The sequence below is a fragment of the Panthera tigris genome, chromosome A3 (genome assembly GCF_018350195.1).
Source record: "Panthera tigris isolate Pti1 chromosome A3, P.tigris_Pti1_mat1.1, whole genome shotgun sequence".
NCBI classification, from domain to species: Eukaryota; Metazoa; Chordata; class Mammalia; order Carnivora; family Felidae; genus Panthera; species Panthera tigris.
The window spans coordinates 30,282,208-30,298,757 of NC_056662.1; the positions used below are offsets into that span (position 1 = coordinate 30,282,208).

General features: G+C 41.2%; 1 protein-coding gene across 5 annotated transcripts in view; it reads right to left on the minus strand.

Moving 5' to 3' along the window:
* Positions 1-259: 259 nt before the first annotated feature.
* Positions 260-16,550, minus strand: part of RNF24 (ring finger protein 24) — a 73,664-nt gene continuing 57,373 nt past the window's right edge. For all 5 annotated transcript variants that reach the window (XM_042980853.1, XM_042980850.1, XM_042980852.1 and 2 more), the window contains 2 exons: positions 1,777-1,856; positions 260-800 (listed from right to left, as the gene is read on the minus strand). In XM_042980853.1, the coding sequence (XP_042836787.1) occupies positions 662-800; positions 1,777-1,856 (219 nt within the window). In that variant the 3' untranslated portion in view covers positions 260-661. The remainder of the gene's footprint in view (positions 801-1,776; positions 1,857-16,550) is intronic.

Genomic DNA, 16,550 nt, shown 5'->3' on the forward strand with positions numbered 1-16,550 from the left:
ATGAACTTGAGGGAGAAGGAGTGGCAAGGGGGCACTGCTGCTCTGTGGTAACCAAAGCCCCTGGGTTCCAAGATGACCTTATCAAAGGAACATAATGTGAAAAGCCTCGTTGGCACTGCCTCACCAATCACTGGCAACCAGTCGGGCTTCAACTGAGGTAACCGCTGGTTTTACTTGGCTCAGGGACTGCCAGGAGGGTCTGCTACTGCAAAAGCATGCACGGTCTGCATAGAAGCTCATCTGTCTGCAGGGTGGGGGTGGGGGGGCGGGGGGGGGGGGCTTTAAACACCTGCCCTCAGTTCCCTTCTCTAACAGTCCTATCTTCCCTTCTGCTTGATAAAGATTCACCTTGACATGGAGAAAAGTATCTGGGAGACAGAGTAATGGCGTCAGCAAGAGACCCTCGTGAAATTTCTTGAACGTAACCGGAAGGCTTATCCATCATCCACTCCTCTTCTCTTGGCATGGGGTAGTGTCAGCGTGCTTTGGTTGTCACAAGACCCAGCAGTCTGGCTTCCCAGTGTAGCTGGCCCGAGTTCTTCATGAGGCAAAGGAAGTGGCAGCTGGTGCCCCAGGTAGAGCAGCCAACGCAGAGACCGCTTGTGTTCCTCCTGGCTCCATATGGATGTCGGATCCCACAGCAGTTTGGTCCTTGGGGGAGCTATACGATGTTCTCTGCCCCGGGCAGGGGCCCCTGCGGGGGTCCACGGTCCTGCTTACTGTGCAGCTGGGCCAGCTGCAGAACTGGCATGTTGCACAGTGGACATACTTTACGAACCTCGAGCCACTTAATAAGGCACCTGAAGGATGAGACAACACAGGAGGAAGATGTCAGTCCCAGGCTTATGGCGCCCCCTGCCAGATGCCTCATGGGTTAAACACATCTGCCCCTCTAGCCAGGGGCTGATGTGAACACTCAGATCCCAAGCAGCTCCACCAGCAGGTGGAGAATGCCTGTAACCCTTTGGAGAAATCAAAGCCTCTAATCTTCTAAAAGGTGATATGAATCAGCCACAGCATGCTATACCCTCGAATCATCCATGACTTCTTAAAGGATGAAGTACACTGAGGAGGGTGGTGGGAAGTAGGAGAAATAAAAGTTTTTAATAGAAATGAAAACAAAAAATTGTGAGAGAAGAGGGAATATTAGTATGTTGGCATAGGAGATGGCTTCACACTCCCACTTACATTCATACTTTATTTATTTTGATTTAAAATAACTGGTTTTAAGTTTTTAGGAATAGAAACTCTCGTTGGAAAATTCCATTTAAAGCAGCTGTTCGTAGCCTCAGCTCTAAGGAGGTGTGGGCTTATTTGGCCCTCTGCCCAAAGTCCTGCCTGGCAGTCATGTTCCACCACCCCGGTCCCTCCTGATGTCACGTATGTACACACACACACGTGCACGCACACACCTCACTCCACAGGGTGCGTTGAGCTTGCTGCATTGCAGACTAATCATGAAGCTGTCCGGCTTGTCTGGCACTGCTCTAAACCCACAAGTAAGTGGCTCAATGTGCCTCAAATTCAGGTCCCTTTAAATAATTCCACACCAGGGGCACCTGCGTGGCTCAGTCAGTTAAGCGTCCAACTTTGGCTCATGATCTTGCCACTGGGTGAGTTCGAGCCCCGCGTCGGGCTCTGTGCTGACAGCTCAGAGCCTGGAGCCTGTTTCGGATTCTGTGTCTCCCTCTCTCTCCCTCTGCCCCTCCCCCCTTGCTCACTTGCTCTCTCTCAAAAAACAAACATTAAAAAAAATAATTCCATACCAATACTCACTTTCTGTGAAAGGCATGCTTACATGGACAAATGCCCAACTCATCTCGAGGCTTGAAGTCTTCTAGACATACTGCACAGAGCTGAAAGACAATTGCACACATGAAGCAGAGTGCTAAATGCTCTCCCAGGCCCAAAAGTAAAGTGCAGGCCCCCCGAAGCCAGCCATTTGAAGGGACTTACAAGGTCCCACAACTCCTTAAGTGAAAGAAGCAGGCTTGAATGGGCGAGGTCTTCTGAAGAGTCTCCTGCTCTTCCTGTCATACATCTTCAAGATGGAGGGCAGACAGGAGAAGACAGAAAGCAAGAAGCAGCTTCCTTTACTTCAGTAGTCAGAAGAGTCTGACTTGGCTTATTCTCAGTAGACAGGCTAAACATAAAGCGGTTGTCCTGGGTGGGTGAGGGGCTGGCTTCGCCAGGGAATGCTCTGCCCGCTCAGCAGCACGGCCCCTGAGGGGAGTGCTCATGCCCCGGGCCAGGCCCTGGAGCCCTCCTTTGGTTTTCACAATGTAGACACTATAAACTACATGGCACAGCCTGTGGTGACGTGCTTCTCACAGTCCCTGGGGTCCCTCACTTATGGGCTGCCTTGTCAACGTCTTTGTCATATATAAAGTTATTCAAGAGTCTCTAATAGTTAAACTTACGAAAATACACAGACGGGGCCAGGTTCACTCTCTGACAGGTGGCTAGGCTCCACTGCCTGGAAAGAGGCCTTCACTTCCAACCACTACTCCTTGGGCACACAGCAGCGTCCAGAGACATCAAGTATTGTTGCATATACCCACTTCACAGGCAAGAAAACAGAGGCCTGGAGCCACCCTGGTGAGTGGCCGGACCTGGCTGAGGACCCAGGTCTGTTGCACTGATGTGCTGCTGTCCTCCTTGTCTCCTGCCCAAAGGTTGAACTCCTCCCTGCTTGTTTCCCTGTCCATCTCCAGGGATCCTGATTCAACCGTCACCATTTCTTGTCCATCCAGCTGACACGGCCTCCCTGTTGCCTGTTTCTTAACCTATGATGTGTAGCCCAGTGTCTTACGTTATGTGATAGGCCACGTGGCTCTTGGTGCCCTGTGGCCAGTGCTGTGAATCTCAGTTTTCCAACACCCTTCTTTGGGGAGCTCTCAGGAGCCTTGTACACAGCAGATAGGATCTTCACAGGAGGAGAATGGTAACTGTCTTATCAAGACTCAGCCTTACCATGGAGACAGCAGGAGAGCAGGGGAGGAGGAAGGACAGAGAGCTGGCCTTGGCTCAGACACCCACTAGCTGTGGGACCTCTGTTCTCATGTGGCCTCTCAAGCTCTGTTCCTTCATCTGTAGAGTGGGGACACTACCTGCCCCACTGTCATCAGTTCAGACTGGGGACAGGGCTGAGGAGGCAGTAAGGCAGTCTACCAATACCAGTTGTTTTTATTTATGTTTAAATTTCATGACGGGAACACTGTTTTTAAGCCCATTTTTGACTTCTGCAGGAAGGCTGAGAACGAGCTGTGTGGGTAAAGGTGAGAAACTAGCAGTTCCAGCCTTGGGGGTGATTTTTTGGGCTTCTGCTTAAAAGGAGAAATGATGTTCCCATCTGGTAGGCATTCTGGGAAGGCCCAGCTTTCCTCCCAGCACAGGGAGGGAAACAGGGTCAGGACTGCTGGCTCTGCCCTGTGGAGATTCAGCACTGATCCTACCAAAGGGCAAGAAGTTGGACAAGCCACTCAATTTTAATTTGCTTATTTTTCTAGGATCCAAAAATAGATGTGTAGCCTTTTTAAAATGGAGTTACAATTAATGGTTATAATGTGCTATTATGTTGTTAAACAAATTCTAAAACCATAGTCACCTGTAAGGAAAAAAAGGTTAAATTCTGACATGTTAAGTGCCAAAGGTGACCAAAAGCAAGGGCAGTCATGAAGAGAAAAGCCTCCGATCTGACTTTTCAGAAGTTCCATGAAGGGCCAAAGTAATTTTACAACTTTACAGGTCCTATTTTGCACTTTATAGTATTTCAACAACAAACTGCTTCTCCATTGTAACTTCCCACACCTTTTTAAAAATGGAGGTATATTTCACATAATATTCATCCCTTTGAAGTATACAATTCAGCATTTTTTAGTATATTCACAGAGTTGTGCAACCATCACCACTATCTAATTCCAGAACATTTCATTCCATGCTCCCAAAGCCCACACCCATAAACAGTCACTCCCCATTCCCCCTTCTCGCAGTCCCTGGCAATCACTTACAACTTTCTGTCTTGATGGATTTGTCTATTCCGGTCATTTCCAGAATGGAATGGAATCATGAAATGGTATCATACAATAAGTGGTCTTTTTTTGTCTGCCTTCTTTCATTTAGCAAAATGCCTTCAAGGTTTATTCATGTTGTATCATGAATCAATATTTACTTTTATGGCTAAATAGTAGTATGGATATACTATATTTGTTTATCCATTCATTAGTTGATGGTTACTTGGATTGTTTCTACCTTTTAGCTATTATGAATAATGTTGCTCTACTCTAAACAAGTAACATGAGTTTTCAATTCTCTGGGTATATATCTAGGAGTAATTGCTAGGTCATATGGTAATTCTGTATTTAACTTTTTGAGGAATTACTAAATTGTTTGTTTCCCAGAATGGCTACATCATTTCACATTCCCACCAGCAGTGTATGAGGGTTCCAATTTCTCCATATCATCAGGTAATTTTTATTGTCTTTTTGATTATAACCATCTTAGATGGTATGAAGCGGTAATCTCATTGTGGTTTTGATTTGTACTTTCCTAATGACTAATGATGTGCTTATCGGCCTGTTGTATATCTTCTTTGGAGAAATGTCTGTTCAAAATTCTTTGTCCACGTTTTTAGTTGGGTTATTTTTCTTTTTACGGGTTGTAAGAGTTCTTTATATATTCTAGATACAATTCCTTATCAGATAGCCAACTGATTTTGACAAAGGTGCAAAAAAGCATTTCAATGGCAGGACAACCTTTTCAACAAATGGTGTCGGAGCAATTGGACATCCATAGCTGGCTATCACCAAAAGCCTGATATCACCCCTAAAGCATAAGCAATTGAAGGAAAAAAGTAAATAAAATGGACTTTATCGAATTAAAAAACTTTTGTTCTACAAAAGACCTTGTTAGGATAAAAAGGCTGATATAAAATATTTGCAGTTCTATTTTGTAGGCTTTTTATTGAATTGTAACTGTTATTTCTATGTTGTGGATACTTCCTACTCTTATCAGATAGAAGATCTCCAAGTATTTTCTCCCTGTGGGTTATCTTTTTACTTTCTTGATAATAAGGGTTTTTAAATTTTGATGAAGTTCAATTTATCTTTTTCTTTTGGTTGCTTGTGCTTTAGGTGTCATATCTAAGAAACCATCGTTTAACCCAAAGCCACGGAAATTTAGATCTATGTTTATTTCTAAGAGTTTTGTAATTTTAGTTGTTACATCTGGGTCTTTGGTCCATTTTTAATTTTTATATATGGTGTGAAGCAGAGCCCTAACTTCATTATTTTATACAATTTGGTTATCCCAGCACCATTTGTTGAATCAACTGTTCTTTTCTTATTGAATTGTCTTGATGCACTTGTTGAAAATCAATTGACCATAATTGTATACATTTGTCTTTTTTTCTTAAAATAACTTTTTTGGGGGTGCCTGGGTGGCTCAGTTAAGCGTCCAACTTCAGCTCAGGTCATGATCTCATGGTTCATGAGTTCGAGCCCCGTGTCAGGCTCTCTGCTGACACCTTGGAGCCTGGAGCCTGCTTCGGATTCTGTGTCTCCCTCTCTCTCTGCCCCTCCCCTGCTCTTTCTCTGTCTCTCTCAAATAAATAAATAAATAAACAAACAAATAACTTTTTTTTTTTTTAAGTTTGAGAGAGAGAGTGTGTGCATGCGTGTGTGAGTTGGGGAGGGGAGAGAGGGAGAGAGAGAATCCCAAGCAGGCTCCATGCTGTCCAGCTCAGAGCCCCGATGTGGGGCTTGAACCCATAAACCGTGAAATCATGAGCTAAGCTAAAACAAAAAGTTGGATGCTTAACCAACTGAGCCACCTAGGTGCCCCATATAGGTTTGTTTCTGAACTCTCAATTCTATTCCAGTGATCTGCACATCTCTCCAACTGGTAGGATCACACTGTCTTCAAACTGAGGCTTTGTGTTAAGTTCTAAAATTGGGAGATGTGACTCCTCCAACTCTGTCCTTTTGCAAGATTGTTTTCAGCTATTCTGGGTCTCTTGCATTTTCATGTGCATTTTAGGATCTGCTTGTCAATTTTCACCAAAAAAAAAAAAAAAAAAAAAAAAAGGCAGCTGTGATTTTGATCGGGATTTGTCGATTCTGTAAATATTTGGGGGAATATTGCCATTTTATCAATAGTAGGTCTTCCAAACCACAAACATGGTAGGTTTTTCCACTTATATAGGTCTTCTTTAATATCCTTCAATGGTATTTTGTACTTTTCAGTGTACAAGTCTGAGCTTTTGTTAAATTAATTCCTACCTGCTCTTTTTGATGCTGGTGTAAATGGAATAGTTTTCTTAATTTCACTTTTGGATTATTCATTGCCAGTGCATAGAAATACAGCTGGTTTTTGTATGTTGATCTTATTTGTTGCACTCATTTATTAGCTCTCATGATTTTTGGTGGATTCTGTAGGGTTTTCTGTTTTTATAAATTCATGTCATCTGAAAGTAATAGTTTTCCTTTTTCCTTTCCAATCTGGATGCCTTTTATTACTTTTTCTTGCCTGACTGTTCTGGCTAGACCCTGCAGCACAATGCAGTACAATTGCAGTACAATGCTGAATAAAAATGGCAAGAGCAGACATCCTTGTCTTGTTCTGATCTTAGGGGAAAAAGCTTTCAGTTTTTTACCATTAAGTATGATGTTAGCTCTGTGTTTTCCATAGATCAAGTTGAGGAAGTTCCCTTCTATTCCTAGTTTGATGAGTGTTTTTATCATGAAAGTTTTCAATTTTGTTAAGGGCTTTCTCTGCATCTACTGAAGTGACCATGTGTTTGTTTGTTTTTTTTCCTTCTCCCTTTATTCTGTTAATAGGGTGTATTACATTGATGGATTTTTCTTTGTTAAACCAACCTTGTATTCCTTGGGATAAATTCCATTTGATTATGGCATATAATTCTTTTCATATGGTGGTGGATTTAGTTTGCTACTATTTTGTTGAGGATTTTTTCTCCTATGTTCATAAGAGATACTGGTTTGGAGTTCTCTCTCTCTCTCTCTCTCTCTCTCTCTCTCTTTTTTTTGTGTGTGTGTGACGTCTTTGTCTGGTCTTTACATTAGGGCCTGATAGAAGGAGACAGGAAGAGTTCCTCATCACTCTTCATTTTTTGAAGTCAAAGAACGGACTATGATAATGTTAGCCCTGCCAGAAGCTGGGATAGGAAGACACATTTACTGACTGGTTAGTCTATAAATACTTGAGTTTGCTTGTTTTACATGTTAAAAGTAGAAAAGTTCTTAACTGATGGCACCTGCAGAAAGCAGAAGGAAGCTGAGTCAAGTAGCTCCAAAGTAATTTTTTTGCAGGTTGGGGAACAGCAGAAGCTTCAAGTCTGTGGGGGCAGTTGGGACAGCATGTGATGACTCCAGACTCAACACCTAGGGCCACACTATTTTCTTTTTTTTGTATCCAAAATGTGTTTATTGGGATGGTTTCCCACTCGTCTTGATTCAGGGTGCTTTTAGTGCTGCTTTTATCTGAAGGAGCATCCTTCTGTTAAGTCTTACTTTTCTTTGTGTAGGTTGGCAGAGGAGAGTGAAATAGCTAACGCACAAAATTACTATTTGTGCATGGTTAAAGGTGGTGGTGATTTTACAGCAACCTGGGCATTTCACATTCATGAAGTAGGAACTGGGGCTCTGCACTAGATGCTTCTTCTTGCGTTTCCTCTTCTCCTCTTCTGGAGAGGGAATGGAGGAGCTTCTGTGTGAGGGCATTTTCTGGTTGGGGGAGGTTATCACCATGGGAAAGGCTAGGGTCACACTCTTTCCCTATGCTCAGAAGCTGGATAATATACCCATTCTACTCAACTTTCTTAAATCTCAATTTCTACAAATGCAAAATAAGGAATAATACCTATCTTATCTGAGTTTTTAAAAACGTGAGTTACCTTGCTCTTAAGATAATTATATGAAGTAATAGACATGTTGGTAATCTTGCCACCTTGTACACTGATTCCAGAGGCAGCATTTCTAGTTCAGAGGTGTCATTTAAGGTTGGAATCTTTGGGAACTATGAAAGCAACCTACAGATGGTTCTGCCATTCAGGAAAGGTCCAGCTTTCTGGTTCCAAATGAAGTACAGTGGACAGTCCCTTCCATGGCCCTCATATGTTCATATCCTTGGCCCACTGCTGTACATGCCTCATTGATTTGTGACCTTCTCTCCTACGGGGCCAGTGTTCTCTAACGGAAGGGAGGGACTATACCCACTCAATCTCTAGGGTCCTACATACTTTCAGTTCTTTAGACACGCTTTGGATTTTTGTTGTTTGTTTTTAACTATTTTTGCAATTTTTTTTTTTTTAATTTTTTTTTTCAACGTTTTTTATTTATTTTTGGGACAGGGAGAGACAGAGCATGAACGGGGGAGGGGCAGAGAGAGAGGGAGACACAGAATCGGAAACAGGCTCCAGGCTCCGAGCCATCAGCCCAGAGCCTGACGCGGGGCTCGAACTCACGGACTGCGAGATCGTGACCTGGCTGAAGTCGGACGCTTAACCGACTGCGCCACCCAGGCGCCCCTATTTTTGCAATTTTAACAAACCTTGGACAAACCTCAGTTGGGATCCAAATATTTGTATATTTTTAAAAGTAAAATTCGAGAATGTGATATGTAAGAAGATGGATCAATAGTCCTAGAAAGACTGAATGGGTTTAAATCTCTTTCTATATAAGACAAGGATGTGGTAAAACTTGCACTGCCAGAGCCACCTCCTCACTGGAGCAAAGGGAAGGGGATGAGCCTATGGGGAGGTGAGGAGAAGAAGGAAAAGATATTTTTTACTTTACATAGGGGGCAACTCCAATGGGTCCAACCTTTCTGTAGTCTCTTCTTATGGAAAGCAGGGCAGAGCAGGGCTACAGTGTACCTGCCACATTACTCCTCTGCCTGACCTGAGAAAACCGATGGCTCTTTCTAGTCCTTGTGCAGCTAGGTTCCCAGCTGGTGCCGAGATGCAGAGGGAAGCAGGGTGTCCTTTCCCTTTTGTATGTACAGGCAATACCTGATGGAAGGGGGGTTGGGCCTGAATTTATTCAAACTTGGAAGCTACATGGATGGCTCTACCACTGTATTGTGGATGTGGACTCAGGGTTCTACAAAACTATGCATATTCTGATTGACCCATATAAGCACAGCAGGTAGATGAGGCCTTCTCTGGTGGGGTGGCAGGACAGAAAGAGTGCAGTGTGGGGGCACATGGATGGTTCAGTCAGTTAAGCATCTGACTCTTGATTTCAGCTCCAGGTCATGATCTCATGGTCGTGAGGTCATGCCCCTCTTCAGGCCCCATGCTGGGCGTGGAGCCTGCTTAAGATTCTCCCTTTCTCTCTCTCTATCTCTCTCTGTTCTTTCCTCACTCATGCATGAGCTCTCTTCCTCTCTCTCTTCCCCCAACCCCCCAAAAAATGCAATGCAACAACAAAATCTGAATAATGGCTGAAAATCAGCCTTGGTTAAAGTCAAACCTACATATTTATGAAGCTGAGTAAACCACAAACAGGATAAATCCAAAGAAATCTATGCTCAGATATATCATAATTAAGTTATTGAAAACTAAGGACAAAAAAAACCTTTGAAAGCAGTTGGAGAAAAAAGACACTGATAGAGGATCAATGACTTGAATGACTGAATTTCTCATTGGTAATGGTGAAGGCCAGAAGAAGTGGCACATTTTATTTTTATTTATTTATTTTTTCAATATATGAAGTTTATTGTCAAACTGGTTTCCATACAACACCCAGTGCTCATCCCAAAAGGTGCCCTCCTCAATACCCATCACCCACCCCCCTCCCTCCCACCCCCCATCAACCCTCAGTTTGTTCTCAGTTTTTAAGAGTCTCTTATGCTTTGGCTCTCTTCCACTCTAACCTCTTTTTTTTTTTTTCCTTCCCCTCCCCCATGGGTTTCTGTTAAGTTTCTCAGGATCCACATAAGAATGAAACCATATGGTATCTGTCTTTCTCTGTATGGCTTATTTCACTTAGCATAACACTCTCTAGTTCCATCCATGTTGCTACAAAGGGCCATATTTCATTCTTTCTCATTGGAAGTGGCACATTTTAAAAGTGCTGAAAGAAAAGAAGTGTCAACCTAGAGTTCTACGCCCTTCCTTCAGGAATGAAAATGAAATAAAGACATTCTCAGATGAAGGCAAACTAGTAGAATTCAGAACCAGCAGATTTGCTCGAAAAGAAATGCTAGAGGAAGTTCATCAGATAGAAGGAAAATGACATTAAGAAGGAAACCTGATGGTAATGCAAGCTGGTGCAGCCACTCTGGAAAACAGTATGGAGGTTCCTCAAAAAATTAAAAATAGAACTACCCTATGACCCAGGAATTGCACTATTAGGCGTTTATCCACAGGATACAGGTATGCTGTTTCAAAGGGACACATGCACCCCCATGTTTATAGCAGCACTATCAACAATAGCCAAAGTACGGAAAGAGCCCAAATGTCCATCAATGGATGAATGGATAAAGACAATGTGATATATATATACAATGGAGTATTACTCGGCAATCAAAAAGAATGAAATCTTACCATTTGCAATGACGTGGATGGAACTGGAGGGTATTATGCTAAGTGAAATTAGTCAGAGAAAGACAAAAATCAAATGACTTCACTCATATGAGGACTTTAAGAGACAAAACAGATGAACATAAGGGAAGGGAAACAAAAATAATATAAAAACCGGGAGGGGGACAAAACAGAAGAGACTCATAAATATGGAGAACAAACTGAGGGTTACTGGAAGGGTTGTGGGAGGGGGGATGGGCTAAATGGGTAAGGAGCACTAAGGCATCTACTCCTGAAATCATTGTTGTACTATATGCTAACTAATTTGGATGTAAATTTAAAAAAATAAAAAAAAAAAGGTGCAAAAAAAAAAAAAAAAGAAAAAAAAAGAAAAAGAAAGTATGACTCAGAAAAAAAAAAAGGAAACTTGAAGGGGCACCTGGCTGGCTCAGTTGGTTAAGTGTCCGACTCTTGATTTCGGCTCAGGTCGTGATCTCACAGTTTATGAGCTTGAGTCCTACATCAGGTTCTGTGCTGACAGCATGGAGAGTGCTTGGGATTCTCTCTCTCTCTGCCGCTCCCCTGCTCTTTCTCTCTCTTTCTCTCTCAAAATTAAATAAACATTAAAAAAAAGAAGAAGAAGAAGGAAACTTGAAGGGGCATCTGGGTGGCTCAATCAGTTAAGCGTCCAACTCTTGATTTTGGCTCAGGTCACAGTCTCACAGTTCATGGGTTCAGGCTCTGTACCGATGGGATGGAACCTGATTGGGATTCTCTCTCTCCTTTCTCTCTGCCCCTCCCCTCAGCATATGCACACACATGGACGATATATATATATATATATATATACACACACACACACACACACACACACACACACATTAATAAAAGAAACTTGGAATATTAGGAATGAAGAGCAACAGAAATGGTAAATATCTGAATATTTATGACTATTTTTCCTTTTCAGAATCCTTTAAAATATATTTGACAGTTATAAGTAAAAAATATAACACTGTCAGATGGATTTTCAATGTATATAGATGTAATATGATAGCAACTGCATAAGTGGAAAAAGGTAAAAGGGTCTATCTACATGGTGGAACGTTTCTACGTTCCAACTGAAGTGCTAAAAAAATAGTTCCAAGTGTATTTATTTTGTAATTCTCTAAAATATTACACAAAAAAGATAAAGCTAAAATCACAAAAGATACTAAAAATGGATTACTAAAAGTCTTCAAATAATCCAAAGGTGGCAGTAAACGGGAAACGAGAATGAAAGAGGGAAAAACAGAAGACAGGTAATAAAATGGTAGACCCAATTACAAACATCAATAACTGCCTTGAATGTAAATGGTCTAAACACACCAATTAAAACAAAGATTGGCAGAGTGGATTAAAAAAAAACCATCATGACCCAACTTTATGCTATCTATAAGAAAACTCACTTCAAATATAATTCTATGGGTAGACTGAAAATAAAAGGATGGAAAAATACAGGCCATGGAAACATTAATCAAAAGAAAGCTAGAGGTGCTGTACTAATATCACACAAAGATTCCAAAGCAAAGAAAACTGCCAGAGATGAAGAGGGATATTATGTCTTGACAGAGGGATCAATTCACCAAGAAGACATAAAAATCCTAAATGTATAATAAGCACTAAAAACAGAGCTTTATATAAAGCAGTATATACATACATGGAAAGACATAATGTGTTTTTAGATCGTAAGACTCAACATGGTAAAGATGCCAATTTTCCCCTGACTTACAGATTCGATGCAATCCTAATCAAAATCCCAGGAGGACTTTTTCTTCTTTTTCGCAGATATAGACTAGCTGATGCCACAATTTAAATGAAAGAGCAAGGAACTAGACTAGCTAAAACAGTTTTGGAAAAGAAGAATAAAGTTGGAGGAATCCTATTGTCTTATTTTGACTTATTATAAAGCTGTGGTGTTGGTGAGGGAATGGGTACATAAATCAATGGAACAGAATGGAGAACTGAGAAAGACAGTCACAAAATATGGCCATTTGATTTCTGACAAAGGAGATTTAATGGAGAAAGCAACCACTCAACAAAAACTAGAGTTGGGGACACTGTGGTGAACAAAGACTAAATGCAAATAGGGAGCAGATCGTAAACTAATGCCAAGACTCTCCAGCTTTTCTTGAAGAAACCCAGATCTGGCAACAACTGGCCATGACAACAATTAGCTAGAGCTGAGTGCTAGCAACTCCTTTAACAGGACCTGCATTCCCCAGTATGTCACAGATTCCATAGCACCTTTCTGTTTTTCTCGACACTAGATGTCAAGAAAATGTTTTTCTTGACATTAGAGGTCATTTAGGACTCCGCTTACATGACTGTTCTGTTGTTTCTCTTAGAGATCTCCTTCTCTGTATCTGTTTCTCTATTAAAAGATGGAGAAATAAAAACAGGGAAGACTATGGGTATTAAGAGGATATTTTTCTTTGTAGAAGGATAATATATTATGTTTTGAATATGTATATAGTACCTCCTTAGCTTCACTCAGTGTAAGTGTTGCTTGACCCCTATACTGGTAGAAAAAATTAAACAAAAATGATACAGTCATAGATGTAGAGCTAACTAATAAGCTGGAGGGGGCAGGGGTGGTGTCTGGGCATCTGAGTTGGTAAGGTCCCAGGAAGGCTCCCTTAGGGGAGCAAAAGCCAAGAAGTAGCTATGTGATTATGCAATATCAGACCCCTTAAGAACTTCTCAGTATATGTCCCAGATAACACACAGCACCCTTTTGCACACCCCAGTGTGACTTGCTTGTTTACAGTCTTCTCTACCAGATTGTTAACTGCCTAAGGGCAGAAATTAGTATTTTACGCTCCTTTGTGTCTCTGTAGTTTAGTAAGTGTCTGACATGTTTTACGTATTCGATAACTCTAAAATTACTGTAAAAGTAATGTATTATTTTCCTTCTTTAAGACCATTACATATAAAACTAACATCACTTTTGGGGCGCCTGGGTGGCTCAGTCGGTCAAGCATCCGACTTTGGCTCAGGTCATGATCTCGCGGTTCGTGGGTTAGAGCCCTGCGTCAGGCTCTGTGCTGACAGCTTGGAGCCTGGAACCTTTTTCGGATTCTGTGTCTCCTTCTCTCTCTGCCCCTCCCCTGCTCGCACTCTGTCTCTCTCTCCCTCAAAATAAACAAACACTAAAAAAAAATTTTTTTTTTAAACTAACATCCCTTTGACCAACTTCCCCTAATCTTTTTTCTCTTCTCTCCATGTCCCACGTGATCATGTGTCCTTCTCAAACCCAGTAAAACACCTTGCAGTATGCACATAAATCCATGAACAATATGGTGTTTATTTTAGTTTACATATGTGATATAAACATTTATATCACTTTATAACTTGTTTTCAGATCCCATTAGAGATCTATCCCAATTGACATATTTACAGATAGAGCTCAGTCCTTAATTTTGTCTGCTTTTATAGTACCTCACTGTATGAATCACTAGATCAGGTTTCTCTTCCTTCTCCCCCTCTCTTGGTAGATAATCTTTGGTAGTATATCATGTTTTATTTATTCACTACACCACTGAAGGACATTTAGCTTGTCTTTGATTTTTCATGATTCTAATTATTCACTAATAACAGTATCCATATCAAAATTCCATGTGCTTACATGGGACAAAGCTATGTCATCACTGTATAATTAGGCTACAGGAATGCACACACACATAAAAGTCTGACAAAATAGTTTCATCACCAAGAAATGCAACTGGAAAAAACCAAATGAACTGCAAAAAATACATGATTGCCTCTGGAAACAAGCTATATATAGAGCAAGGTTAGGTTTTCCTAGCTACAGTTTCAAATAACAGGGAGAGGGGATCAGCAGCTTAGTCCAATTTAGCAAAATTGGAATTGGTGAGTGCAAGTGAAATACTAACTCTGATACATAATGATGCAACCAACACAGTGTACTCATTCAAGATAAAAGATCCATTATAAACTAATGGGTCAAAACCAGTAAGGAAGACTTCGTTCCTGAGGAACCTGGTTATTCAACATGGGTAATGTATGTCAGAATTTAATTTTTCCATTTATGGTCATCAAAGAGACCCCAAATAGAAAAGAGATCATCCTCTATTACTTTATGTTAATTTTGGGAAAATTTAAAAATCAAACAGAAATTGATGCTTGGGTTTATTCCAAGGTTAGATCTAAAATGCTGTAACACAGCAACTCTTTGTTAAAAAAATGCAGATGAACTATTGGGACCTCATCAAGATAAAAAGCTCTGCACAGCAAAGGAATCAGTCAACAAAACTAAAAGGTGATTCCATTCCAGTGGAATGGGAGAAGATACCTGCAAATGACATATTGGATAAAGGGTTAGTATACAAAATCTCTAAAGAACTTACCAAACTCAATACTCAAAAAACAAGTAATCCAGTGAAGAGATGGGCAGAAGGCATGAATAGATACTTTTCCAAAGAAGACATCTAGATGGCTGACAGACACACGAAAAGATGCTCAACATCACTCATCATCAGGGAAATACAAATCAAAACCACAATGAGATACCACCTCACACCTGCCAGAATGGCTAAAGTTAACAACTCAGGAAACAAAAGGTGTTGGCAAGGATGCAGAGAAAGGAACTCTCTTGCACTGTTGGTGGGAATGCAAACTGGCACAGCCACTCTGGAGAACAGTAGGGAGGTTCCTCAAGAAGCTAAAAATAGAACTATGATCCAGCAATTGTACTACTAGGTATTTATCCAAAGGATATAAAAATGCTGATTCGAAGGGGCACATGTACCCCAACTGGTGTGTGTGTGTGTGTATACATACACACACATACATGTATAATGGAATATTACTTGGCAATTGAAAAGAATGAAATCTTACCATCTCCAACAATGTGGATGGAACTGGAGGGTATTATGCTAAATGAATTAAGTCATTTAGGAAAGACCAATATCATATGATTTCACTCATGTGGAACTTGAGAAACAAAGCAGATGCACATAGGGGAAGGCAAGGAAAAATAAGATAAAACAGAGAGGGAGGGGCACCTGGGTGGCTCAGTCGGTTGGGTGTCTGACTTCGGCTCAGGTCATGATCTCACAGTCTGTGAGTTCGAGCCCTGTGTTGGGCTCTGTGCTGACAGCTCTGAGCCTGGAGCCTGCTTCGGATTCTGTGTCTCCCTCTCTCTCTGCTCCTCCCCTGCTCATGCTCTCTCTCTGTCTCAAAAATAAATAAAAACATTAAAAAAAAAAAAACAAAAAAACCCCAAAAAAACAGAGAGGGAGGCAAACCACAATAGACTCTTAAATACAGAAAACAAACTGAGGGTTGCTGGAGGGAAGATGGGCGGGATGATGGGCTAAATGGGTGGTGGGTACTAAGGAGGGCACTTGATGGAATAAGCACTGGGTGTTATATGTAAGTGATGAATCATTGGGTTCTACTCCTGAAACCAATGCTACACTATATGTTAACTAACTTGAATTTAAATAAATTAAAAAAAAAAGGAAAAAAATATGCAGAAATAGCAAAGGTGCAGTAGAAATTTTCAAAGTGTTTGACGATAACAGAAATCATTGTTTTATTATTATTGAAATAATTTCACAAATTAACTCTTTTTGAAGAGACTGGCAATGTAGCTGCCCCACAATGAGATTATATAAAACACAGATATTATAATTTGCAGCTTTCCAACTCCTTGCTTTACAAATAAATTAAAGAACTCAGAAAGGAAGAGAAAAGGGTCCTAAAATTAAAAATAAAATCACTGGGTTCTACTGAACGATTGTAGTCAGAGATGACACAAAGAGTAAAATGAAAAAGAATTCTGGGGCGCCTTTGTGGTTCAGTCGGTTAAGCATCCGACTCTTGATTTCAGCTCAGGTCATGATCTCACAGTCCCTGAGATTGAGCCCCACATCGGGCTCTGTGCTGACGGTGCAGAGCCTGCTTGGGATTCTCTCTCCCTCTCTCTCTGCCCCTCCCCTGCTCG